Genomic DNA, 27,241 nt, shown 5'->3' with positions numbered 1-27,241 from the left:
AGGCTCACTGATTAGGACTTTGGAACTGAGCTTGCATCTCCAGGGCTTGTATCAAGAAGCAAGAAGAACGCTTTTCAGAGTTTCGCATGGTCCCGTCATGCAGAGGCCATTAGAAGTCTTTGATTATGGTTTTGCTGGTCTTGGCCATGAACTGTATGTATTGGGTGGGAAGGTTTTCAAGAGGGAAAACTCGGGAGCTGGGAGATGTGATATTGTAAAACTAGGTTTGGTGAGAGTTTGTGACACTTCCAAGTTCCCTTTGAAGTGGCGGAAGATGAGACCGATGTGTCTGACTGCATCAGGCTCGATTCTAGGTAGTGCTTCCCTTAAAGAAAGCTCCGTTTCTTAGTTACAATAGTTTGGAGAGCCTAGATCAAGGCCTTGCCAATTCTCTATTGTGTGACTTGATAGTTCCTTGGTGTTTCCGTAAATATAGTGAAATTGAAATTCTTCAGGAATCATTTAATTGCGTTTAGTTCTCTACTATGTGGAACAACCTTGTTCATATCTTTAGAGGATTCGACATCTTGTCTTAAGGCCAATTGTTTCATTTACTTTCTTGTTTTCCTTGGCATTGAAACTAAAAATGGACTTTAGATTCTTCTAAGCAAAAGCAAGTTTGTCGCATAGACAACCAAAGTTTTGCACCAAATCACATTGTCAAGCTAGATGCATGTAAAATAAGTATGTAGATATGTGATTGACTTTGGAATCATTATATCCCACTAAAGCCATGCAATCCTTGCCACCAGAAAACACAAAAGGAGAGTTGAGGAAGAAATAGGCGGGAGATCCGCTCTAGAGTGGGAGACCTCGCAATGTCACCCCCGTATTCCCTCTATGTAGGGAAGACAAAGATAGATAGAAAATTAGGGAGTCTCATGGTAGTCAAAGTAGACACAACGTTAGACGAAAGTCTAGTTACCGGTAGAAGAAGAAAGTGGTAATTATTGTCGTTTTCAATTTAAAAAAAAATACAAAGAAAAGATTGAAACTTTCAATTGAGAAACATTAAGATTGTAAAGCTATGACGTAAGACATGAAAAACGGGGAAATTACCAAAAAAATCATTAACCTAATACAATTGTGCCAATTCAAATCCTAATTTTTTTGGTCAATTTCAGTTATAAATATTTTTCAATTGTGCCAATTAAGTCCATTTAGATAAATTTGGCCCGTTAGCACTGACATAACGATTTTTTTATAATATTTTTTTTCGAATTTTTTTTTCTCTTGCTCCTCCTTTGGCTTCTTTTCTTTGCATTGGCCGGTGAGGCTTTGGTGAGGCTCACCAGCCACTACAAAGAGGCCTGAGAAGCCCTCGCGAGCAGCCTCGCCCTTGTCCAAATCTTAGCGAAGCTGGTTGGCTAAAATATGGGTGAGGCCACCGCTAAGGGTAGGAGAGGCCGGGTGAGGGCTGTGAAGGGGTCGCCGCCCTCACCTAGTGGACGATGAGCCTCACCAGAGCCTTGTCGGGCAATATAAAGAAAAGAAGCCAAGGGAGGAAGAAGAGAAAAAGAAAAGAAAAGAAAAAAGAAATAAAAAATTCGGAGAATTGAAAACAAGCCACGAGCGAGGATCAAAGTGGGCCCAAGCCCAAATTAGGCAACCTAATGGGCCCAAGCCCATAGAGCTAGGCCTAAATGGGCCCAAGCCCAAATTAGGCAACCTAATGGGCCCAAGCCCATAGAGCTAGGCCTAAATGGGCCCACACCTATTGTGAAGGCCCAAGGGCCACTCATCCATGTGGTAGGCAGCCCAATGGGAGGGCCGTGAACTCTTCAAGTCCATCAAGCTATCATTACACAATTTTGGCATTAATTGCTTCCAAGTACATACATAGTGCATGAATGGCGTATCCATTTGCTTGGTGGAATGAAGGAGCTTGAAGCCATACCAACCTAGCCTAGCTAGCCTACTTTAAACCCACTCACTCAAGTGCTAAAACCCTCCATTAATGCTTGGATTTTCCTCATCAATGGCGTATCCATTTGCTTGGTGGAGGAGAATCCGTGAAGGTTGAGATGTGATGGGCATTTATGGAGATTGGATGTCCCACTCTCTCTCCTCTCCTTTTCCCTCCCTCGCCGTTGGCTCTCTTTCTCTCTCTCACTCTCACTCTCTCTCGTTTTTCTCACTTAATTATTTCAAGCTCATTCTCTCTTCTTAGCCTTAGTCGAAACCACCGTCTCCATTTTCATCTCCATTTCAAGCTTTTTCTCGCATTTTCCTCTTGTTTTCCCCTCACCGATAACCGTCCTTCACACCCTAACGCCAAACCGCCCCTCCGCACTCCGTTTCCATTGCTGTAGCCAAGCTTTGAAGCTGAGGAGGCCGCTTTCCAATGCTCACAGCAACACTCTCTCCCTTGTTTCCTCCACGGTTTGGTCCCTAGTGAGGCCTGGAGGCCGTGCCGCCGCCGACTTGCCACTTGTTGATCGGCATACCGCCGTCTAGCCACCGTCCGGCCTCCTACGTGTGCTGTACAAGCGTGAACAGCAGCCCACAGCCGTTGTCCGATCTTGCCACTCCTCCCTCAGTGCTTGTTGAAGTTAGGATTTGGGTGTGAGTGGCTTTCTAGCCCTTGATCAGGGTTATTGTTGCACTTAGAAAGTAATTTAGGGCTTGAATATGGCTAAATGGTGTTTTATTAATGTGATAAGTAAGTGTCATGTGATAAGTGATCATTGCATTTCGATAAGTGGTCTTGATAAGTTATCGAGATTTAGGTGATAGGTTATCGAGCTTTAAAGGATAAGTTATCGAGTTTAGAGCGATAAGTTATTGAGCTCTAGATGATTAGCTATCAAGAATTTGATGATAAGCTATCATGTGTATGACGATAGGTTATCGAGCTTAAATAATAAGTTATCAAATTTTGGATGACAGGTTAAGTTTTTACTAATAAGTAATCATGTTTAGGACGATATCAGGTCATGTTAAATGAAGTATGATATGTTGTTATAATATGCCATAATATGATGATATACTAGTATGTAGTGATGTATGTTATATGAAGTGATGTTGTGACTAAGCATGTTACTAAAATACATTATGGCACTATGGTATGTTATATTAATTAAAAGATGAGTTATTTGATGGTTTATAATGACACGTGATAAATGATTTTGACATATTATGATGACTTTATTATGCTTTAATGAATGCCCTATATGCCATTGGACTTGTGAATTGAATGGTGCATTTATGTGAAATAATATGAGGCACACGTATGACATGATGGCATATGACAAAGGTCGTTGCATATCGTATGAGCATCGCATTGATTAACAATAAAGATATGAAATAAATTGTGTGATGATGTGGCCATGTGATTACCTAAAGACTCTGATGCATTTTACACGGGTGTTAACCACTCCTAATGCGTTTTATGCGGGACGATGCCCAAATCAGTTCATATGCCTCCAAGTCAACGGGATGCTGCTGCGGATGGATTTCGGAGTGAAGCTCCTTACAGAAATGTCGTCTTGATGTGTTTACACAGGCTGATGCTGTGCTCAATGAGGTGAGACGATATCCGGTTACGCTGGATGATTGCGGACTTTGGGTTGGCCTTGGGCTTTAAGTGGCCGTAATAATTTGGACATTTTTGTGTGGAAATGCATGAGATTTGTATGTGATCAGGTCTAGATCATTGCATGGCATGAGCGCATGATTTAACTATATTGCACATTCGTATGATTGACTTAGGAGTGTGAAAAATTGTTATGGGATTTGTCTGTGTTATATTAATGGCCTTAATTAAGTTAAGTTGTTTTAATGTGGATAAATAGAGTAAAGCTAGAGAAGCTAAGTAAGTTTTTACCATCAATAGATAATTGCATGTTTGGGGTGTTTTCAAGGTAAACGGCTTCCTTACACGAGGTCTAGGTTCACTCATTGAGCTTATCTCACTGTTGTTTGTTGAATGTTTATAGGCCCTAAGAATGGCTGATCCTTTCCACCAAATTCGATTTGGACTCCCCGTAGAGCATAGACAGGAGGTGACTAAGTATCCGATAGGAGAGACTGATGCACGTTACACGCATTATGTCACGATCATCAAGGTCGATGAAGGACTACCTAATCTAGTGGCTCACCGTTTCATGGCGTGGTACTTCTGGGTAGGAGATGAGAGCCACGGTCCCATTCGCGGTTTCGACGGTCCACCAAGGCCGGGGGTTTAGGGGGAGACATCAGTTGGGATACCATGGACGTGGACGTTCCCAACGGAGAGGTGTCCGACCTTGAGCTTAACCCCGATATGGTTGTCGAGCCTGAGCCTTGGATTATGGAGCCCTTAGCTAGTTAGATGGTAGTGGGGTTAATAACACTTTTTGAGCCGTACTCATAGTACTAGAGGTGTTAGGTTTACCTCGAACCCAATTTTGATGAAGGTTGTGGCTATGTGTTGGGGCTAATTGGATGTGGCGAAGCTTGGATAGGCTTAAGTTAGTGTGATCAATCTTGTGAATATGGCTTGTATTTGATGTTGACCTTCTGATACATATAGTTAATATATATTAGTATGCTTTGACTTTCCTTGTTTAATGATTGATTGGAGATTTGTTTATGCTTCTACTTGTGCATTTTATCATTTTTACAAATAGGTCGGCGATGTCTCCTAGGACATTGCAAGCAAATGACCAAAAGGAAAGAATATGTCGACCATGGGTTGTCATGTGGTCGTAGCAAATTGGGGCGTGACACTAACACACCAAACACTTGCATCAATTTCTACATTATTAGAAGATGTAATTAAAAAAACTATCAACAGTAACATTGAATATATCATATTCAATATCTAATACCATAAAATAATTCATTAAATAATCAGAATCATAATAAACTGTTCCAAATATTATATCAACACAACACCATAAAAATTCAATATATAACCTAAGATTAGAATAAATACTACAGAGACAAAGTTCTACCAAATATCTTAAGCATAGAGGATATTATGTAGAAATATGTTTCACTTATCACGTAAGATCAATTTACATATGTCAGCAGTAGAGAAATTATTTCTAACATATATTCATATTTTTCCAGTCTGTATTTAATGATACTCCACATATGCTCATTGGTCTCTACCTATGTTGTCTATTACTTTTGAATCTACAGTCTACATAGGATGAGATTCCACAAACATTACAGTGTTAGAAACATAAGCATCACTTAAAATAATGGAGTAGTGTTCGGCTCAGTGTATTCACGAGCAAAGTAGCTTAGTTTGCCACAGTTATAACACTTCGTCTTAGCATTTTCCTTCTTCCCACTGCACTTCTCACATCGAAGGAGCTTAGCTCTCTTGGGTACCTACAATCTCCTTCTCTTTGTTGTGAATTTATAGTTCCTCTTCCACTTGAAGCCTGAAACTTTGCGTGACTAGATTCAGCAACATAAGCATGTGTAGAGGAACTCGCAGCTTCTAGGTACTCATCCTCTAATTTTAAATAACGAACTATATTATCAAAAGTGACAAATTCTCATTATGCATCATATTGATTTTCATATGTTCCCAATTCTAAGGAAGAGATCGTATAATAATCTGAACTTGCTGTTCATTAGTAAGGGTATGTCTGTTGTCTTTAGCTCACATATCATATTTGATATCTCCTGAAGATGCTGCCTCATAATTTGATTTTGACATTCTTGATATATGTCAAACTTGATGGTGAGTCTCTTTAATTTAGTGGCAGATGTAACCCCAAACATATCTTTCAAGGTAGCTTGGATTGTTTTAACTTTGTTATAACTTTTAAACTCACATGTGAAATCTCTTGCAATAACTTAGCAATAGGATGCAATCAATGCTATTTTTCTTTTTTCAAACTTTATAAGCTTCTTGATTTCTTCTAGTTTGAGCAAAAGTTCCATACTCAATTTTATCCATGATGCGGTTGAAGGTTTCCAAAACCTCTTACTCCTCAAAGATAACTAAACCTTTCGTTATCAAATATCATAATTGTCACTGTTCAGTTTTTCACCCTTATTAAAGTTAGCCATAGTGATTTTGATTGTCGAGGCCATGATTGATTACTACTATACATTGACATAATAAACACATAATCAATACTAGTATATTTTTCACATTAACACACATTTAATTTGTAATAAAGACAAACTAAGTTAATAATAATTCAACAAAAGACACTGAAATAAAAGTTTACCTTGTTCCCAATTAACTTCAATGTACAATTGTCCTACTATAATTAATTTGTTCAATTTGCGTAAATTTTAATTTATAGGTGAGAATTCCTTCGAATTCTACCAACATATGAACTCTCACTTGAAAAATGATTACATGGCTTCATCACATTTTTTTTATTAAATATCAAAAGGTATAACATGATGTGAATCAACATACGAACCATTCATATACCAAGTGTAATCATAGGTGGAATTCAAAATGTATTGAAAAAACAAAGATCTCTGGTCATTGTTTGAGTTTGCTCGTAACGAGGAAATTGCAAGCACGTCAAACCATATGTATGCTATCATTGAACCAAGCTCTACACAATTTATATGTTGTCATTTATATGTAGGCTAGTTTTTGTATTTCCAAAATCATAAGGAAATACAAGTAGTAAAGAATAAACAATGCACTTATACCCAAAAAATATGTGCATTTAGGGTTTCGCGAAATGAGTACGCTTCATATCTCATTTTGCAATCCTTATATTGATGGGCCACAATTCCATAATATTCCGAAAGAGCCTGTCACAAGCATGCTCCCAGCAGCCTCAGAGCTAGAGATGTTATGGCTGTAGTAGTTATCCAGAATCCGCCGTATTAATACGTAAATCTAGAAGAAGTCCGCATACACAGTAATTGCAATCATCACCTCCACTGTGTTGGTTTTTATTGCATATTTGTTGTACCACAATCTCATCAGGCTAGCCTCTCAAGATCTGGCACATAGGGAAAAATACTAAGAAAGCCCTAAACATATTTTGTTGACGTCTATTCAATTATAAATCCTTCAATTAAATCAAGTTAATCCTAAATCTTTTTGCATTTTTCCAATTGAATCCATCTCCACAATTTTGGCAGGAAAATTGTTAACAAGGATGCCAGTCGTCTTACGAGGGCGTTGATATAGACAATTTTTACAATTTTTTTAAAAAATTGAATTTTTATTTATTCTTTCTTTCTTTTTTTCCTTTCATTTAGGCTGTTGAGGGTGACCCTCGCCAAATCTAGGCAAGAGTCGCCTCACCTGTGGCCGATGAGTCTGCGATGGTCCTTGCAGCCTCACTAGCTAGGGCCCTCGTGCCAGTGATGGTGACATTGTGAAGACCCTCGCCTAGGTCCTTCACCGCCTTGCTGGCCACAGGTGAGGGGCCCTTGCCTGGATCTAGCAAGGGCCACGATCCTCACCAGCGGCCAGAGGAGGGCTTACTATTCCTCACCTAGTGACCAGCGAGGGTCGCTGGTGGGGATGCTGCCACATCACTGTCTCGTTCCTTTTCCAGCAATCCAAGACCTTTCAATGTTTTTTCTTTTACCAAGGAAATTCCTCCTTTAACCATCACTACCCCTTGCCCAATGTTGCCACCGCCACACTGGAGCACCATCATTTGCATTGGCATAATTTCTTGATTACGAAACGCGCTTGTAATTATCTTCTTCCTTTATTGTCTCGATCAACTTCAATCTCTATCGGACACTTTTTTATCCCCAGGCATTACCACAATCCAACCCTGACCGCCACAGTGGACGCCTCATGCGTCTCATCTTCAACAATGGAGCTGAAGCAGCCGGCATCCACATGTCTTCACAGCCTCCTTCAATCCCTCCGCTTCTTCGTCTTCCTTCCATCCTTCTCTTTCTTCACATCCTAGTGCTCGAACTCTCCGATGCTCAACATTGCTAGGACACGAGCAACTTCATGGCCACAAGCAACTACACCAAGAACTGCGAGATCGTCCTCCCTTCTCTCCCCAGCGACATGACTTCAAATGGCGGGTTCTGCTCCTGGAACCTGGGGAACAGCTCGGACATCATTTGTGTGCTCAGTTTCTGCAGAGGAGACTGTTTAGACAACACTTGCATCAAGTGCATAAGCGCTACTGCTGAAGGTCTAATGATCAAGTGTCCGAACCAGAAAGCTGTGTACTCAAAGGAGGCATTTAATCCTCCATGCTTCATTCCTTACTCTTTAGTCCAATGTACGCGTGAAGCAGACATTTCCGATGTTTATCGCTTCATGGACATCACAATGGATCAGGATCAGTTTGATCGGGCATAGAGGAACTTGATGGAGGCACCGGTGGCAAGGGCTTTGATGGAGATGTTAAGGCTCAAGTTTGCAGCAGGGACCATAGCGTTGCCAAACTTCCAGACCGTGTTTGCACTGTTGCAGTGCAGCCTGGACTTGTCTCAGGTTGATTGCCAGAGTTACTTGTGGGAATGTATTGATAATTACAAGGATATGGCTATGGAAGACTAAGCGGGTCTGTTTACAAGCCGAGCTGCATTTTCTGATGGGATTTGTACTTGATTCTTAAGTCCAGTCCCAGCAATCCACTGCCATCTCCGCAGCCGCTGACTGCAGCTGCCGAGACCGACCCTCCTGCTCCTCCGCCTGCTAATGCCCAAGTAGCCAATGGTTGGTTCAATTTTACAGTTACTGGTAATTTAAAATTCATGAATTACATCTCATTCAAAGTCTGCGCCTACTACATGGGATAAAGCCTTATCCGATATGCATTAAATGGCTAGTTTGTATGCATCAATGGGGATTGGTCAAGCCAAATGTTCGGACGTCCAAGCTATAAAAATAATCATTTGAATATGAAATGTTAGCAATTACGAGTTTCAATTTCAAATTGGATTAAAAGCATTGCTTGATAGAGGCAGGTAATATGTTGAAGTTGTAGCGCATTGTCAGTGCTGTGGTGGTTTCGATAATTCCTTTCTGTGATGGTCACTGTCTCTATGTTTTGCTATATTATAAGGAGAAGAAGTAATCAATCGAAGGTCTCATCTGTTTAGTGGATTTGTCGGTTGTTGTGTGTTCTGCAAATGAGTTGTTATTGAATCACTTCTTAGCAAGCTTAGCATAAGATTATATATATATTATTGTTCCAACAGACGGTGCAGAATCTAAAACCAATCCTACATTTTTGTAAAATGATTGAGATAGCCAAATGGCATTTTAAGAACAAGAAACATTTGACTTTTATTTTCTGAACGGATTCTGGAGATCTCATGTTTATTGCTCTGCATTTCTTCAGCAAAAGACAAGGTTGAAACCACTGAAAGCTTTCAGTTCAAAATAAGCTAGATCAGGGCTGCCACAAATTCCTCTTCAATAGCCAATAAACTTGGAGAAGGGGGATTTGAAAAAGTGTATCGGGCAGCTGGAAAATTAATTCCATGTTTATTTGCGAATTTCATCATTACCTGGTGATAAACGTTATTTTTTCCCAATGCAAATTTGATTGTAGGGCAAGCTTGAAAATGGACAATACATTGCTGTGAAGAGGCTTGAGGAAGTGTTCTAATCAAGGTTAACAACAGTTCAAGAATGAGGTCACTCTGATGGCCAGGCTTCAGCATAAAAATCTGATTAAGCTCCGTAAGTATTTCTTGGAAGAAGGGGAAAGACTTCTTATCCTTGAGTTCGCACCCAGTGCATGACATGAATGATTCATTGCCGGTACAAACTTGGATGTTCAAATATCTCGCTTCCATTTCACTAGTTGAGAATTGTGATAATAGAAAAATGTAATGTTGTGATCCTCAACAAATGAAAAGTACACGAGTCTATTTATCGGCCTTATGAGATAACTATCCAACCTAGTACAATATCAACTGGAATCAATCAAGGGAAATAGATGAAGTCTCCTTAATATATTTTAAATATGTCTACATCCCTGAAACTCCTAAAACTCAAGGTGATTTGTAAGAGATCAATTTGAGTTTGGAGAAAAGATATAGAAAATGCCCGGATGGATGTGTTTTGGTGAAGATATCGACAGTCTATTAAGTGGATGAAGTAGAGATAAGTCTGGCAACGCCATGAAGAACATGATATCAAATGAAATGATAGTCTATTTCAATGTGCTTTGTGTGTTTGTGAAAAACATCATTATGTGCTATTTGAATAGCACTCCGGTTTTCGCAATGAATGACAATATCTCTATGTTTATGCATTTCCATATCTTATAGTAGCCAATGTAACCATAGTAACCTTGATGTTGTATCAACAAGAGCTTGATAAAAACATCATTATGTGCTGTTTAAATAGCACTTCAGTTGTTGCAATGAATGACAATATCGCTATGTTTATGCATTTCCATATCTTATAGCAGCCAACAGAACTATAGTAACCTTGATGTCGTATCCACAAGAGCTTGATATTCTGCTTTTTTACTGGAGCAAATGGCGGTGGTTTGTTTCTTGCTATGCCATGAAATACCACCAAAAGATGTGAAGAAGATGTACAGAACAAGTACTACCAAATACTTGAAGAAGACTATAATGAGGACACTACCATACAAATGCTCATAAGGAGAAATATTACCTTTTATAGGTGATAAAGTATGGCAGATGGTGTATATAGCTATATGACAAGCCTCTCCCCAAAACTATTTCAGACAAGAAGCAAAGATTAGAAGAGTGCGTGTAATATTTAAAATATGCCTCTATTTACGTTATGCTTGATCATTTTGTTGGGAAGTTCATGGATAAGGATGATGAATAATAATATCATTATTGGAGGGAATTATATGAAATCTAGAGTCTCTAAATTCCATGGCATATTGATATGAAAAACCTTGATATCTTGAGAAAATTTTGTTCTTATCATTGCAACAAAATCACAGTAAATATAAGTCAATTTGTATTGATTTTTTTTATAAGATAAAGTCATGTAAAATGAAAATGATCATACAAAAGGACCACAAAATAGCAAGAGCCTCATATAGTGGGAGATGGAGATGGTCCCAAAAATCAGAGTGAATAAAATCAAAAGAAGCATGGAAGATAGATTCATTGAGATCAAATGGCAAGGGATGATGTTTTCCCTAATCGACGGGGAAGACAATCAAAATGTTTATTATCAATAGTACCCATATGACCACTTGAAATCGAGGATCGTAATCTAGAAGAAGAGGCATGACCTAATAGAGAATGCCAAATTTCAAATGACACTGTAGTAGCACAACTAGCTAAAGGAGTTAGGAATATTCAAGGAAACAAGCTCAAGTAGGCATCTCACTCTACAACCTATCCCAATAGTTTGTCCCGTTTGTAAATCTTGCACATGACAACCATGAAAGGAGAAATGAACATCAAAGCCAAGTTCACACAATCATCCTATTGATATCATATTTAAGGAATATTTGGGAACCATAAATGTGGGAGGCAAGGACAATGTGGATATCAAGATGTTTACTATATGGCTGATTCTCGTTTGTAAATTATCAACTATGTAAGTAGTAGGGCCATGTGAAGTAAATAACTTTGCCCGAAACAAATGAGAATTTGAAATCATATGATTGCAATAGGCGGAGTTAAAAACTCACGAATCAAAAATACGTGAAGTGACAAATATAATAAGAGGAACAAAGCGGTTAAAAGTACCAAATTTTCAAAGAATAGAATGAAGATCTTGCAAAAGTTGCTATGGTAGCAGTTTTGGTAGATGAACGTGCATGCGAACCTTGATTTCAAGGTCAATTAGCCGTCATTATAAGTTGTTTAGGTCGTATTTGATGGCAATTGGATATCAAAACTTTAAATTTTTCCATAATGTGCGTTTTACCAGTTTCAATATAGTATATTAGACAAAAATGTGAAGAAATCAATAACTGGAAAGTCAATATGAAGCAAATAAAGCCAAAAACAGACTCACGACGTCCACATACCTAGAAAACCAATATGAGATGGCCAACAACCGGTTCAAAAGTGCCCGAACTAGTCAGAATATCTCCCAAGAACTGATCGGACCAGTTTGGTTAAATCGGATGGGCCGATTTGATCGAACCGGTCGGACAGGGATGATCGTACAGGTCAATGGTCGATGATGTCGTGGCGGATGATGTGGCCGGTGGTTGGCAGGTGACGCGGCTTGATGACGTAAGCAGTACCGTGACCATGACGTCAGCAAATCTCGCCAGAGCTCTGGCGCATACGTTGCACGTGGGCACGTGGGTTTCACGCGAAGTATACCTGAGCGGCGTGTGAAGGCGTGTGTAGCGTCTTTTTGCGGCGGTGTTTGTCTTGCGGGACTCCTTGGGAGATGGGGAACCTGGTGAGTGTCTTGTTGGAAAAAAAAAGCCGGTAAAAAGCATCGGAAAATCACTTGCAAGCGACGGGCTTCGGTGGGTCCGAGGGGTGGTGGCGCGTGTGGCAGATTTAAGCATTCTTTTGCTGTGAAAGTTTAGAATCTGATACTTCTGAGGGGGACAAGGACCGCAGGTAGCAGACAAAGGACATTTAAGTCTTAAAAGTTATGAAATGTACACTTAAGTCAAAATCGGAAAGAAATGGATCACTTGAGTGAAAATGCGACGTGGCATTTTTCCGTGAACCGAGCCTAAAATGACACCGTTTTGCTGCCGACATGGCCAAATAATGCAAAAATAGCGTCGTTTTAGGCTCATGTGATAAAAAAATAATATAAAATTAAATAAATTAAATTTAAAAATAGATTTAGTTAAAATATTAAAAAATAATAATTTTAATAGTTAAAATATTAAAAAAATAATAAATTTAAAATTACATTTAGTTAAAATATTAAAAAATAATAATTTTAAAATTACATTTACTTAAAATATTAAAAATTAATAACTTTAAAATTAAAAAAATTAAAAATTTTTTAAAATTTTTTTAAAATAATAATTTTAAAATTAGATTAAGTTAAAAAATTTTAAAAAATAATTAAAAAATTATCAAAAATTTGTAAATTAATAAAAAGGGGGGTGGCTGAGGGCAGTCTTAGCCACCGCCCCCGTTTTTTAAATTTTTAAAATTTTAAATTATTATTTTTAATATTTTAATTAAATTTAATTTTAAAATTATTATTTTTCTAATATTTTAACTAAATCTAATTTTAAAATTATTATTTTAAAATTTTTTTAAAATATTATTTTTTAATATTTTAACTAAATTTAGTTTTAAAATTATTAATTTTTTATTTTTTTAACTAAATCTAATTTTAAAATCATTTTTTAAATTTTTAACTAAATCTAATTTTAAAATTTTCAAAATTTTTAATTTTTAATATTTTAACTAAATTTAAATTTAATTTTTTTAAATTTTTTAACTAAATCTAATTTTAGTTTTTTTTTAATTTTTTTATTTTTAAAATTATTATTTTTAATATTTTAATTAAATTTTATTTTAAAATTATTATTTTTTAATATTTTTAACTAAATCTAATTTTAAAATTATTTTTTTAAATATTTTAACTAAATGTAATTTTAAATTTATTATTTTTTAAATATTTTAACTATTAAATTTATTATTTTTTAATATTTTAACTATTAAATTTATTATTTTTTAATATTTTAACTATATCGAATTTTAAATTTAATTTATTTAATTTTTATATTATTTTTTTACCATGTCAACCCAAAGCGACGCCGTTTTTGTATTATTTGCCACGTCCGCATGCAAAACAGCGTTGTTTTGGGTTCATTTTGCCGGAAATTCGTCGGAAAAATGCCACGTCAACCTTTTGGCCGGATTTTGGCCGGAGTGGCACTTAAGTGATCCGTTTTTCTTCGAATGTGACACTTAAGTGTAAATTTCGTAACTTTTGGCACTTAAGTGTCCATTTGTGCCAACTTTTGGCACTTGAAGCGTTCTTATCCCCTTTTGAGGGCAATGAGTCCGGTGGTGGTGTTTGTTGCCCAAAACAAGCAGCGAAAGATTCTCGAATGGCAAGTAAAGTTGTGGGCTTGGCGGAGAAACAGAGGCGACATGCCCTATATAGCTGGTGTCGTGATAACGACAAGGAGCAATGCAATGTATACGATTGGCGGGCTGCATCGTGTGACACCACGGCAGAGAAACATGGCCTATGCACATTGTTAGAAACAGACTCGAGGGTTACACTTCTCAGATTATGATGGCTTTGATTTCAAGTTGAAAAGCGTGTATAGTAGAAAAATGTAATGAACTGGTCCTTAATAAATGAAAAGTACACGAGCCTATTAATAGACTTTACAAGACAACTATCTAACGTAGTTTAATATTAATTAGAATCAATTAAGGGAAATACACGAAATCTCTTACATATATCCTAAATATATTTATATCTCTAACATCATTAATAATTTTGCTAGTGATGTGTACATTGCCAGTGCTATGTATTATATGTAGAACAATTAAGAACCTAAAAATCTCTATTTTACAGAGTTAATCAAACGTATGTTGTTAAGTTGGGAGAGGTGCTTTAGTATGATAAGTCGAATTGCTTGAGGACTTCTTTGTCTGTATGAGGATTCGTGTGCTAGGATCATACACCATGATTTGAAGCGCGGCAATATTCTTCCGGATGACAACATGAATCCTAAGATATCCAATTTTGGCATGGCAAGGCTATTTGATATGGACCAAGGCAGAGAAAATACTACACGGATCATAGGAACTTTGTGATAATTAATTTAAATATTAAACCAAGCCTTCATCTAACGGCTTAAAATTTTAGAGTCCCATAAAACATCACATGGCATCTAAGCAAAAGGTCTTGAGTTCGAATATTTTCAAACACCATTTGCCTCCCCAATCAATTATGTTCATGTTTAATACTATGCAAAAATACTAGATTAAGCATGAGAAAGAGTGATAGAATATTTAAACATCAAACCGCGCTTCCATTTAATAGCTTAGATTTTTTAGAATAGTCGGTCGTAATCCTACAAAATCTCACACTTTGTAATTTTTAAATAGACTTATGTAAATCTCCTTTATCTGTTTCAACCTTTCCAATAATGGGCACATCTAAATCTCCTTTATCTATTTCAACATTTCTAAGAAAGTATACAATGAAATCGTAAACCAATTTCAATTACCCAATTGATGATTCTTGGATCTATTTGTTTTATGTGTTGTAGTGGCTATATGGCTCCCAAATATGTGAAGCATGGAGAGATATCTACGAAGACTGATGTGTTTAGTTTCGGCATAGTGGTATTAGAGATAAGGAGTGGCAAGAAGAATTCATACTTCAGCACTTTGGGGAATTTGCAGCACCCACTTGGCTATGTGAGTACAAAATTGCGAATTTCATCCAACAAATTTTATTTTACTTGTTCATCCAACAATTTAGTGAAACAAAATCTCTAATACTACTCTGTGCCCATGTGATATTACAAAAAAAAAAAAAAAAAAAAAATGTTCGCTTGCTCTTCTGATTGTGCACTGCAGGCATAGAAAAATTGGAGATAGGGAACACTTTTTCGCCTTATAGATGTGATGTTAAATGGCAGCTTGAGAAGCAAAATGTTTAAGATGTATTCACGTTGCATTATTATGTGTTCAAGAGAACGTAGTGAGACGACCTACCGTGGCATCAATGGTATTAATGCTCCGAAGCCATAGCATGACCCTCCCAATAACAACATAACCTGCATATTTAACAAATGTCAGTGGTAGGGAAATGTCAACTATATCTAATCACGGGAAAATAATATCACAAGTACCATAACTTTTATATAGTGTTAACTTAAGTGGCATAGTTGTTTTTTTTTTTTTTTTTTTAATCATTGATTGCTATAGCTTATGTACTCACTTGAGTGCCATAAATTTTTTCCATTCACTTGAGTATCATATGACTTTTAGATTGGTCATTTGAGTGACATAATTTTTTTTTAAAATGTTCACCACAAGTGTTATACCACGTTGAAATTTTGGCACTTAGGTAAGCATTTTTACAAAAATTATGCCATTCAAGTTATTCATTGAAAGTTATGTTACTCAATTGAATGTTGTTTTGAAATAATGATACTCAAGTGATATATATATATTATGATATCAAGTGAGCGTTATATAAAATGTCCCAATCCCTCTGTTTCATGGGTCATCATTGACATCAATAAAGGAAGCTTCCACGGTGGATCCACACCCTAAGTGACATTAAAGGATGGAAGTTGAATTCGGAAGCAGGACAATACGAAATTCTATTCAGATAAGTTATTGCTTTTTAAAGGTCAAAACTCTCGGTAAGTTCATCAGAGATCTAAGTGGGAATATGTGGAATTAAGTCCTAAAAGTGCAATTGAATTTTAAAACTTTTAAAATTGTCATCATGTCTTAAAACTTGTCAAATTAGTCCATTTAAGTCATTGTATTGATTGCACTTTCTGAAAATTTTGAGACTCAATTGTATTTTCGTGATAAGTTTTAGGATTTTGAGTACACTAATCTCATCTTTTTCAAAGATGTGATGAGCCTATGAGGCAGACGTAGCCCATCACCGTGCACATGTTAAATGAGATCCAACGTGTCCTTGACTTCAATTTGCTCTACAAGTCTTTTCTTGTGAACAAAATGAGGAAAAATTCCAATTCGGTTGACTTGACTGACTTATGATACGAGCAACATTTCTTGTATAATAAAAAGTCTTATAGAGTCAACAACCACTAGGAGGTTGCAATAGGGGCCCAATAGGGGACCATCACCCTGCACATGCTCAATGGGATCCAATGTGTCCTTGATGTCAATTTGCTCTACAGGTCTTCTCTTGCTATCAAAATAAGAAAAAAATTCACAAGTTAGTTGGCTTGACTGACTTATGGTACGAGCAAGCTAAGTGGCTTGTATAATCAAAGTTTTGTAGAATTACCACCAAGGGGTTGTAATGGGGGCCCAATAGGGGAAAAAGAAGGATCTGCAAAAAGAAAGTTTTGTAAATTTCCTTTGTTCCTTCAATAATAACTGCATAATGTGTATTTAGCTGAATTGCGTGTAGACTTGTGATTTATAAAAATAGCCAAAGTTCTAACTAGACACACCCCCATATAAATATCTTATGAATATCTCTTCTTAGCCATCCAATCATCAATACCTCCTCTTATAATTCACTATGTATAGACACACCCCATATAAATATCTTATGAATATCTCTTCTTAGCCATTCAATCATCAATACATGAATTCTCCCTTTTTCTTAAGTTTTACCAAACAATAACTACAACTCATGCTAGCCCCAGTATATAACTAGAAAATTTCTTACAACCTTTTTCTAGAAAACCTTTATTTGACCAAGCGCCTTCTACATCTTATAAACACCATTCACATTGGAAGATCAACTTTAGTTATTGTTGCTTGTATGGTCGGTCCATCTTTTGATCTAGTCTTCCCCTTACACGCACTTGCAAACGACAAATGCGGACCATCATCCTCCTGGCAAATGAGGTTTTGAATTATAATTTTTTAGTGAATATTTGTCATTGTCTTATAAAACTTTAGGTAGATTTCATTTGATAGTTGGTGTATTAGAGATGTTTTTTTATCTAGCTATCTATGCGAATCTCCTAATTTAACCCATAATCGCCTTTCAATCTAAGTACAGAGATTAAATCCAATGATGTTAGGATTTTTCAATGCAAAAATCGCTGATCTCCTTAGAATAACTGAGGTCATGAGATAAAAATAGGGCTTATCGATCTATTTATCTATTGTAGTGAAAAAATAGGGTTTTAGACTTTTGACTAGACAAAATATTAAACCATCTACACAATGCACTTTGATTATGCCAATGTTACTTAAATATAATGTCAATTGAGAAACTTGTATATGATGGAGAAGGGCAAAAATACTAAATAACTAACAAAATTGGTAGTCAAATACCCAACAACTCAGCAAAATATTTTGAGTGGATTGAAGTCCAATCCGTCCTTTGTTTGCAAATCAATTCTAAATAATTTAAGTAGTAAGTATATTGGAAGTCCTAAGACTTGTTATAAAAATATAATTAAGTTCTAAAACTTATCGCAAAAATATAATTGAGTCCTAAAATCTTCAAAAATATAATCAGGTCCTACAACTTGTCAAATTTGTCATATAAAATTCTTCCTGAAAGTTTTAGAACTTGATTGTAATTTTTTGAAAGTTGTGGGAGTCATTTGCACTTTCACGACATGTTTTATGATTTGATTGTACTTTCTGAAAATTTTAGAACTCAATTATACTTTCATAATAAATTTTAGGACTTAATTGCATTTTCATAATAAGTTTTACGACTTCAAATGCAATTGTCCTATAATTTAATGTAGCAATTTCTGATGATATGGAACTCAATGAAGAGAATTCATTTTCTTTGAGCATCCTTATTTACGTTGATGAAAACTTATGTAAATTGACTATGTTATTTGTAAGTAGCATAAATGTCTTCCATATCTCTCTGGCTCTCTCTCCCTCCCTCCATCCCTCTCTTGCTAACCTCCAGTTTCGTCTACATCCTCATCCTTGACTTATCTTTCCAAGTCTCCACTTGAGAATGAGGACGAAACAGTCCAAACTCACTCAACATCATTCAGCTCTCGTGAACCCACGGCAACGTTACTAGAATTGCATCAAATTTAATCTATGACGCGAGTTACACTCATTTGAACAAAATTATTCAATGAACTTAGCACGTAAATATATATATATATATATATATATATATATATATGTATAAATAAATTCGAATGTCGGATCCAATAGCTCTCTTGTGAGTTCACTCTTGCGGAATGAACTATATGTATATTATGTTTAGGTGATAATTTCTTCGCTAGACTTGTGTAATGACAATTGAGGTGGGAATAAATGGACTTGCCCACTGACGAGGTGATAGTTTATATGATTAATATCTGTAAGAGGTGCCTTTTGAAAAAATGATACTATTTAGCGCTGGAATCTAAGATATTGTTTTTGGTCAGAAGCAAACTACAATGTTAAACGTGCCTAATTGAGAACAAATCAAGTTTAGCGGCCATCTAGAGACAAGACCGTGAGAGTTACTGTACGATAGATTAATTAGAGCAACATCTTGAGTGAATTGGATGAGTATTACAAATTGATTGCATTTTGTCTCCCAAATAAATATGCGTCACTCATGTGAAACGTTTTGGAGGGGTTGGACTTTTCCCTTGACAGTCGCATCAAATTATACGAATCAATTTTCAAAATTCGAAATTATTGCTATTATTACCGTAATTTTGATGGAAAATTCAAAACTATAAGCACCACCAAAATCCCTCTCATCCCATCCAACGACATCATTGGTATACATGTTTTGACTTTTCCTCTTCCCGTCTCCACGTAGAGCCAAATCAGAACGCTACAACGCAATTGACTTTCGTGCGAGGCAAATGCTGTCTTCCATCCTGCCCACCTAACTAACCTCACCTCCTGTCGCTGTAACATCTTGACTTGGTCATCGACCGCAGACCGGTTAGTATTGAATTAGGGGTGATCGGTTCCCGGTTCGGTCCGGTTCCAAGTTGGAACCGGGAACCGGACTGGGAAAACCGGTTCCCAATTTTGGGAACCGTGGACTGGACCATCGGTTCCGGTCCGGTCTGGTTCGGTCCAATAGGATCGATACTTTCTTTTTCACTAAATAACGATCATTCATTAAAAAAAAAAAAAAAGACCATGCTCGGACCGATCAATCCAATTCGGTTTCTGGGCGATCTAATAAAACTACTCACACGTGTTTTCACGTGCAAAATATTCAAACTTCACTTGCATGAATATTAATAATAATTTATGTGTTTCACTATTAATTTCAAGCATAACTGTGCTTGGCTTAGGTTTTATAGACAATCTCTCTTCTATGCTTTAAATGTTTAGTCGATGTCGGACTCTTTGAGGCTTGAAGTGCCTTGTCGTTTGCAAGTGAGGGGAGCAAGAGAGAGAGTGAGCATGAGGAACTCCTAGAGCCTTATCCCACATCGAGTAGAAAATAAAACAAATAAATAAGTTTTCTAAGAGCTTTGGTGGTCTCTTGGCCACGTAAGAGGTTTTTACTTCAATTGCAATTCCGATTGCAACAAATTTCATATATAATATTCATATATTATATGTGTTAATATATTATATGTATATAAATTATATAAAAAAAAATTGGTCCGGTCCGGTTAGTTCGGTTGGTCCGGTTCCCACCTTGGAACCGGGAACCAGACCGCTGACCGTGGGAACCGCCCAAAACCGGCCGGTCCGGTCCAGTCCCGGTTCGGGCGGTTTCCATTGCACACCCCTATATTGAATTGTCGAAAACCCCATTTGACAGAGCAAAAAAATTATATAATATAACAGCCTTTTACGATTTTAGATATCAATTTATATGTTATAGAACTCTTAAATTTGCCGTGAGGAATAGTATTTCAAATTTATAATGCTCAAAACTATGTGCTCGAATTTCGATTTGTAATGGTGCCCATTGTATTAATTTAAAAGAATGATGGTGTGGTGTGATTGATACTCTCCATCGATAGGAAGGCACAGAGGTCTGCTTTGTCGTGCACGGGCAGGGATCTAGGGGGCCACCTTGGCAGGGGTAGTAGGGTGCCAACGGCAAAGGATTTTCAGAATTTGTGGCTCATATTTTATTGATTGTTTGGGTTTAAGTCTATAAATAAGTACTAAGTACATATAATATTTCTCTTATAGTCAAGAGTTGTAGTAGAGATGTGCGGATATTATTTATAATGGAATCCTTTACTGGATGAAGCCTTACTTTAAAAGTGAATAAGAGTAAATCTTATGTCTTGATTTTTCTTCTTGATTTTTCTTTCTCGCATTTACTCTCTATTTCGTTGCCTTCACTCTCTATTTTGTTGCCCTGAATTCTAACGCATGAAAATAACGGTTTCCTGGACCTGGTACTGTTCATGCTGCAATTACTTATCCTAAGAATTGATGTTCATCAAAATTGATTTTCCATACGCTCTTCTTCTTCCTACAATCTTCTGCCCGTACTCGTGCACAAGCCCAATCAATTCATCAGCCTGGCAAATCATGAGTTCTTGCTTCACCATCTTCCTCTCCCTCTCCTTCTCCTCTTTCTTCTTCTTCGTCTTCGTCCAGAATTTCAGCACTGAAGCTGCCCCCACTTTTCTAGATCTTTTTTGCGTACGCATTAGTTTCTTCACTCCCAATTCCACCTACGAGTCCAACCTCAACACCGTCCTCTCTTCCCTCTCATCCAACGCCACCACCAGCACCAACGGCTTTGCCACCGCCACCGCTGGCCAGAACCCTCCCGACCAAGCCCATGGGCTCTTTCTCTGCCGTGGCGATGTCAGCATCTCCACGTGCAGCGACTGTGTGGCCACTGGAAAGCTTGTTGTCCTCCGAAGATGCCGCAACCAGCGAGTCGCCACGATCTGGTACGACGAGTGCATGTTGAGGTACGACAACAGGTCCTTCTTCTCGGCCTTGGAAATGAAGCCTAGTTATCAGACGGCCAACACTTTGAACATCACTGATCCGACCCGGTTCGCACAAGTCCTGGGACAGACCATGGATACAATCGCCAAAAGGGCTTCCAACGGCGGGTCGGGGAAGAAATTCGCGGTCGAGGAGGCGAATTTGACGAGCTTGCAGAAGCTGTACACCCTCGCGCAGTGCACGCCAGACTTGACGACGTCCGACTGCAACAGGTGCCTTCAGGAGAGGCTCTTGAACCTCCCCCAGGATAAGCAAGGTGGGAGGAGTTTCACTCTGATCTGCGGCGTCAGGTTCGAGCTGTTCCCGTTTTATAATACCTCGGCCATGGCTCCGGTGCCTCCGCCCCAGTTTCGGCGTCCTCCTGCTCCTGAGAGACCTAAAGGTAAGTGTTTGATTTTATTATTTCTCTTCGGCTCTACAAGATATATCTGATGTATCTAATTTTTTGGTAAACTGGTTATTCTACTGGATAGTTTAAATTCTCAGATTCAACTTTTTTTTAACAAAATGTGAAGTGCTGTCAATGGTTCATACATATCTGTAATTAGTCAAGTTTTGGGATGGATTCTAGGGGCTTCCCTGTGTCTCGTTCTCTCTCTCTGTCCTCTCAATTTGACTGGTGATGTAAAATTTTCATGTGGCTTTTTTTTTTTTTTTTTTTCTGTTCTCTGAATTTTACTTAAGTTCATTTTACCTTTTTGAGCAGTTCTACGTCCACTCACTAGATTAGACTTTACATAACAATCGGTTAAATGTCGCTTTTAATCAATTAATGGTTAATCTCCTACAAACAAATGGTGCACTCAAATGGGGAGGATAATTGCCGAATTAATATCGGATGCCGAATTAGATCTAGATATTCCAATTTTGTTAATGTAGTCTTTCCAACTAATTGCTAACATGACGACTAGTCATCGTTGGGCTATCCTACATGGCACACTAATGTGGACAACTTTATTCTAAACGATGTATCACATGAACTGTCGTGTTAGTGATTTATGGCGATAATTGGTTGGAAAAACTATATTGGAATTTTGTGCAAAGGTTTATGACTGTTATTTTATATCATGAAAGAGGCTATGTTCAAAACAATAACTTAGCAAATGCAAGTATTTAGTTCTCTTGATGCGCCCTTCTTAGACCTTGCCTTATCGAGACCCATTTTTCGCATCCAGCTAAACCCTTATACTGCATAAAGGTCTTCTAACCTCAATTTTTGATGCACAAGATCCTTACGAAGGCGAGTGCATTTTTAGTATTGAATTTATCCCCACATGGGAATAAGGAAAAGAATTGAATTTTGAGAGATGCACAGTTATGGATTACAGCTAATTTCTTCTAAATATATGCCCTTTAAGCGTACTCATTATGTTTGTCTCTTGGCCCGTATTTTAAGGCGCCTTCTTGCATGGTAAATTGCCAATCTTCATGAGCTAGTCTTAGGTCTAATTCCAACCCAGTGAAGTGAAGTGAAGTGTTAGAATGTATAAATATTAAACATGTTTTCATCTAAAATGTTTTTAAATTAGATTGGCAATTATCTCATATACATAATGGTATGTGTGCAGGAAAAAGCAACAAATCTACCATGATTACCATTGCCATTACCATTTCTGTTGGAGGTTTTATGGTACTTCTCTTTCTGACTTGTTGTTTGCTTCGAAGAAAGGGAAAGAGGATGCATGAAGTCTTCAAAGTAAAAGGCGGTAAATCAACTATTTACCTTTATTTTTTCTGTAAACTATCAACGTCATATAGATGAGAAAATTATGAAATTTCCTCATTTTTTTTAAGGAATCAGATATAGTAATCATACAAATTAAGAGTGTGTTTGATATATATCTCTAACATATATAATAGAAAAGATCAAGGATAGAAATCCGATTCTTCATGCTCTTTCAACCTTCAAAACTATACTTGACTTAAAAAGCAATCATAATGCCATCAATAAGAGGAATACTTTGGGGATGTAACAGCTCATTTCTGGCCTTCTAGATGAAATAAATGCAGCAATTCCACAAAAATTCCACCAAATACCAATGAGAATCTCTCCCTTTCATAGCCTGCTACATTAGGGAAATAAAGTTGAAGGGCACTCCACCCCACTTGCTTAGAGAAGTTGCATCCAAATAACAAATGGGATCTAATCGCAGTGCTTTCATGGCATAAAAAACAAAGAGTTTGGCCTTGATTAGAAGACTACATGTCAATTTCTTGAAATATAGGCAGCTTATCTTGTATCGCCAACCAAAATATGAATCTTAACCTAAGCAAATTAGATGAAAATCAAATTAGCCGATACCATTCAACTCTTGTGCCTCTTTTCCACACAAATCTCCCAAGCTGAAGAAGAGGTAAGAATGTCACAAGAAGCAGCAGTGTAGGTACCTTGGTCTTGTAAAGAAGACTTTGGACAAATTACACAAACAGCTACCTGGATTGATACCAAGTCTTTAGACCTTGAAGTGGACCTTCTCCATTTGAAGCACAAATAATTAAGCTGCTTTTGTAGTTCAAAGAAGAGCAGATCAGAAGCTACTCTCCTTGGGCATACATACAACAAGATCCCATTAGGATGCCATAAGTCATGCCAGAGGGATATAGATTCTACATGACCAACCACATAACGAGCCCTCAAAAAACTCCTAATGTTTAGCAATTCCCTAAAAGTATAGGTAGCATCTGCACCTCACTTAACATACCTAGCATTACCTTCAGTATTGATGATATTTTAATTTTTTCTACATGACCAACCAAGAGGGAAAAGATTTCACTGGGGTAGTGGGACATCCATGCCAGTCTAATTCGGTGCTCTTAATTGTGAAAATGTTCCCAAGGACTGCATTTTTTGGTAATGCAGATGCAAATGAACTTACCACCGTGGAGTCCTTGCAATTTGACTTGGCTACAATACAAGCTGCAACAAATGATTTTTCTCTTGAAAGCAAGTTGGGTGAAGGTGGATTTGGTGAAGTTTTCCAGGTACATATTGCATATTAGTTAGAAACAATCAAGAATGCTTTACATATGAATTGAACATAATGGTGCCGAAGAAAAAAGGAAACATGTAAAGATTTTGTTTGTTAGTTTTTTAAGAAGTTGTGATAAGGAATTAAATGATAAATTCAAAACACTTTAGGGTAAACTTCCTAATGGACAACAAATCGCGGTGAAGAGGCTATCTCAAAGTTCAAGACAAGGTGATGAAGAATTCAAAAATGAAGTTCTATTAGTTGCGAAGCTTCAACACAGAAACCTTGTACGACTACTTGGATTTTGCTTGGAGGGAGATGAAAAGCTACTCGCCTATGAGTTTGTGCCGAATAAAAGCCTTGATTACTTCTTATTTGGTATGTTGTAGTTTAACTATCTTATGTACTTTGCTTGAAATGAAATGTTCCAGCCTTCACTAGCTATGGAAAACTTGAAATTAAGAGATATTATGTTCTTTCAACTGTTTATAGTCTTTTGTTAAGCTACCTTTGATCAATAAGAGAAAATATATCCACCTTGAGTTTTTGAATTGGTGCCACTTGCTAGCACATAATGAGTTTTGGTGCAACAATGCAGATCCTCAAAAAAGCGATCAATTGAATTGGCCATTACGTTATAAAATAGTATATGGGATCGCTCGAGGAATGCTCTATCTACATGAAGAATCTCGTCTCCGGATCATCCATCGTGATCTAAAATGTAGCAACATCTTGTTAGACAGTGAAATGAACCCAAAGATTTCAGATTTTGGCATGGCAAGGATTTTTGGAGTTGATCAAACACAGGCCAACACAGATAAAATTGTGGGGACTTTGTAAGTCTTAGGTTTTGAATAGATGATTTTGTAATTGGATGCTAGACTTGCTCATTTTATCTATTTAAAATTGCTCATTGATCTGCATCTAAATTTGCAATATACATTTGGCTAATGTTTGGTTTTGCAGTGGTTACATGTCTCCTGAATATGCCATGCATGGACAGTTCTCCGTGAAGTCCGATGTTTATAGTTTCGGTATACTATTTCTAGAGATCATTTGTGGCAAGAAGCATGGCTTCTACCACCAATTCGATGAGGGTGAATATCTTGCTAGATATGTAAGTTTTGCTATGCTACCGCGGCAACGCACTTTTTGTAATTTTGGTCAAGTGAAATTGAAATTCCTTTGTAAAAACTTAGTCTTTTAGCCGACAGAAACACTTATGGTTCTATTCCTTAGTCAGACATGGTTTTGTGCAAGAATCAGATGTCTTGCCTGATGAGTCATTAAATTAATGTCGCAATTTTGTGAAGATTTTTTTGTAATTATTCATGCAGGCATGGAATCAATGGAGAGATGGCACACCCTTGAAAGTGTTGGACCCGACTATTGTGGATTCAAATTCAAGGGATCAAGTGCTTCGATGCCTACACATTTGCTTACTATGCATTCAGGAAGATCCGGCTATTAGACCCACCATGGCAACCGTAGTTCTCATGCTCAGCAGCAATTCCATCACCCCGCCATCACCTCGACATCCAGCTTTCTTTGTTCGAAGCAAATCGAGGGGACTGGGCATCCCAATGAAAGGGCTTGAATCGAACCAATCCACCAGTAGGACTAAACCTTTGTCAAACAATAACTTGTCGCTTACTGAATTATACCCCCGGTGAATGGCGATGTAAGTGAAATCTTTCCTCTTGGATGGTCTCACAGTGAGATTGCTTAGCCTTCCATTGTGATTTTTTGTGAACCATAAGCAAAAATCTATTTATTTATAGAATAAACTATTATTTGCTAAAAAGGGGTCATGTGCATTTTAAAGATGGCTCTACAAATGTTATCCATCATAGTTCTTATGATTCTTCTAAGATAGTGTTACTACTTGAGGCTAAATCATACATCAATCCACTATAAATTGGCACATTTGTACATTATAGTGCTTCATTAAGGCTCGATACTACTCTTGTCTAAGACAAAATAATCAATTTGAAGTGTTCATTAACTAACCCACTAGATTGCACATTTCTTCACTTGTGAATTTAGTTGGGCTTCGGTGTTGTTAAAACTATACCCGCATGTTGTATGTGCTCCATCTTTGTTAAGTTTTTCTCTAGGGCGCTGATCAACTAGGGCAGGATTTGCAAGCCCTTTAACTCGGATTGCAAATCTCACCAGGCCCATCGCTTGTAAAATCCAAGTTGTCCACTATTATTATGAGGTCCATCATTTAGCATATTAGGTCATTAGGGCCCAAAGAATTGAAACCCTCCCTTGAAACCGATTGTCTAACTCACCTCAACCCTTGTGGGCTATCCTTTGTTCAAAAACCCTTCTTTGCTATTCGGTGATCATACTTGAAGAAATGAAAGTGATATGTTTGATTCGTTGACAATAGTATAGCTCGAGGCAAAGATGATCTATTTGCTTTGTGGTTGCACTTTCTCTTGCGATATCAATAATAAATTTGTTGCAGTTGTGTCTTCTTAAATCTTTGATCAATCGAGGTGATTTTTTAGTTAGTTGTTGTTGACACATGATTTTTAGTCAACGCTTTATTAAAAATAAAAATCGAGATGTGGGTTTCCCATCGCAACGGAATTTCATCTCTCCACCAAAAAGTGTCATTTTTCATTTCTTTCTTTTGCATCATCGTTTTAAAGCAATTTCTAACTCATTTTCAAGAAAAACCCGAAAAGTCACAAAAAGTCAACCTCGAGTAAAAAATTGATTTTTTACCCAAAAAGATTCCATTTAACTTTAATTTCACTTTTGTCAAATCAATTTCTTGAAAATTCAAAGATTTGACCAAAAAATCAACATTTTAGGAAAAGTCAACTAAATGGTTGATTTTTTATCAAACATTT

The 27,241-nt window shown here is 37.1% G+C and overlaps 1 protein-coding gene across 1 annotated transcript; it reads left to right on the top strand.

The window, feature by feature from the left end:
- Positions 1-20,639: 20,639 nt before the first annotated feature.
- On the top strand, positions 20,640-26,235 carry LOC104417574 (cysteine-rich receptor-like protein kinase 10). Its single transcript, XM_018861563.2, has 7 exons — positions 20,640-21,784; positions 22,971-23,108; positions 24,263-24,384; positions 24,542-24,752; positions 24,973-25,210; positions 25,341-25,491; positions 25,712-26,235. Exons 1-7 carry the CDS (start codon positions 20,872-20,874, stop codon positions 26,045-26,047), a joined length of 2,109 nt encoding a protein of 702 aa, XP_018717108.2. The 5' UTR covers positions 20,640-20,871; the 3' UTR covers positions 26,048-26,235.
- The last annotated feature ends 1,006 nt before the right edge of the window (positions 26,236-27,241 follow it).

Source organism: Eucalyptus grandis, chromosome 8 (genome assembly GCF_016545825.1).
Source record: "Eucalyptus grandis isolate ANBG69807.140 chromosome 8, ASM1654582v1, whole genome shotgun sequence".
Lineage (NCBI taxonomy): Eukaryota > Viridiplantae > Streptophyta > Magnoliopsida > Myrtales > Myrtaceae > Eucalyptus > Eucalyptus grandis.
This window is presented reverse-complemented; position numbering and strand designations above follow the sequence as displayed.

Bases quoted from the DNA above. Each gene is read 5' to 3' on its own strand.
- LOC104417574 (XM_018861563.2), top strand. From the start codon at position 20,872: ATGTTCATCAAAATTGATTTTCCATACGCTCTTCTTCTTCCTACAATC. The intron at 21,785-22,970 runs GTAAGTGTTTGA...GTATGTGTGCAG, and splicing joins TGCTCCTGAGAGACCTAAAG to GAAAAAGCAACAAATCTACC. The intron at 24,385-24,541 runs GTACATATTGCA...AAAACACTTTAG, and splicing joins GATTTGGTGAAGTTTTCCAG to GGTAAACTTCCTAATGGACA.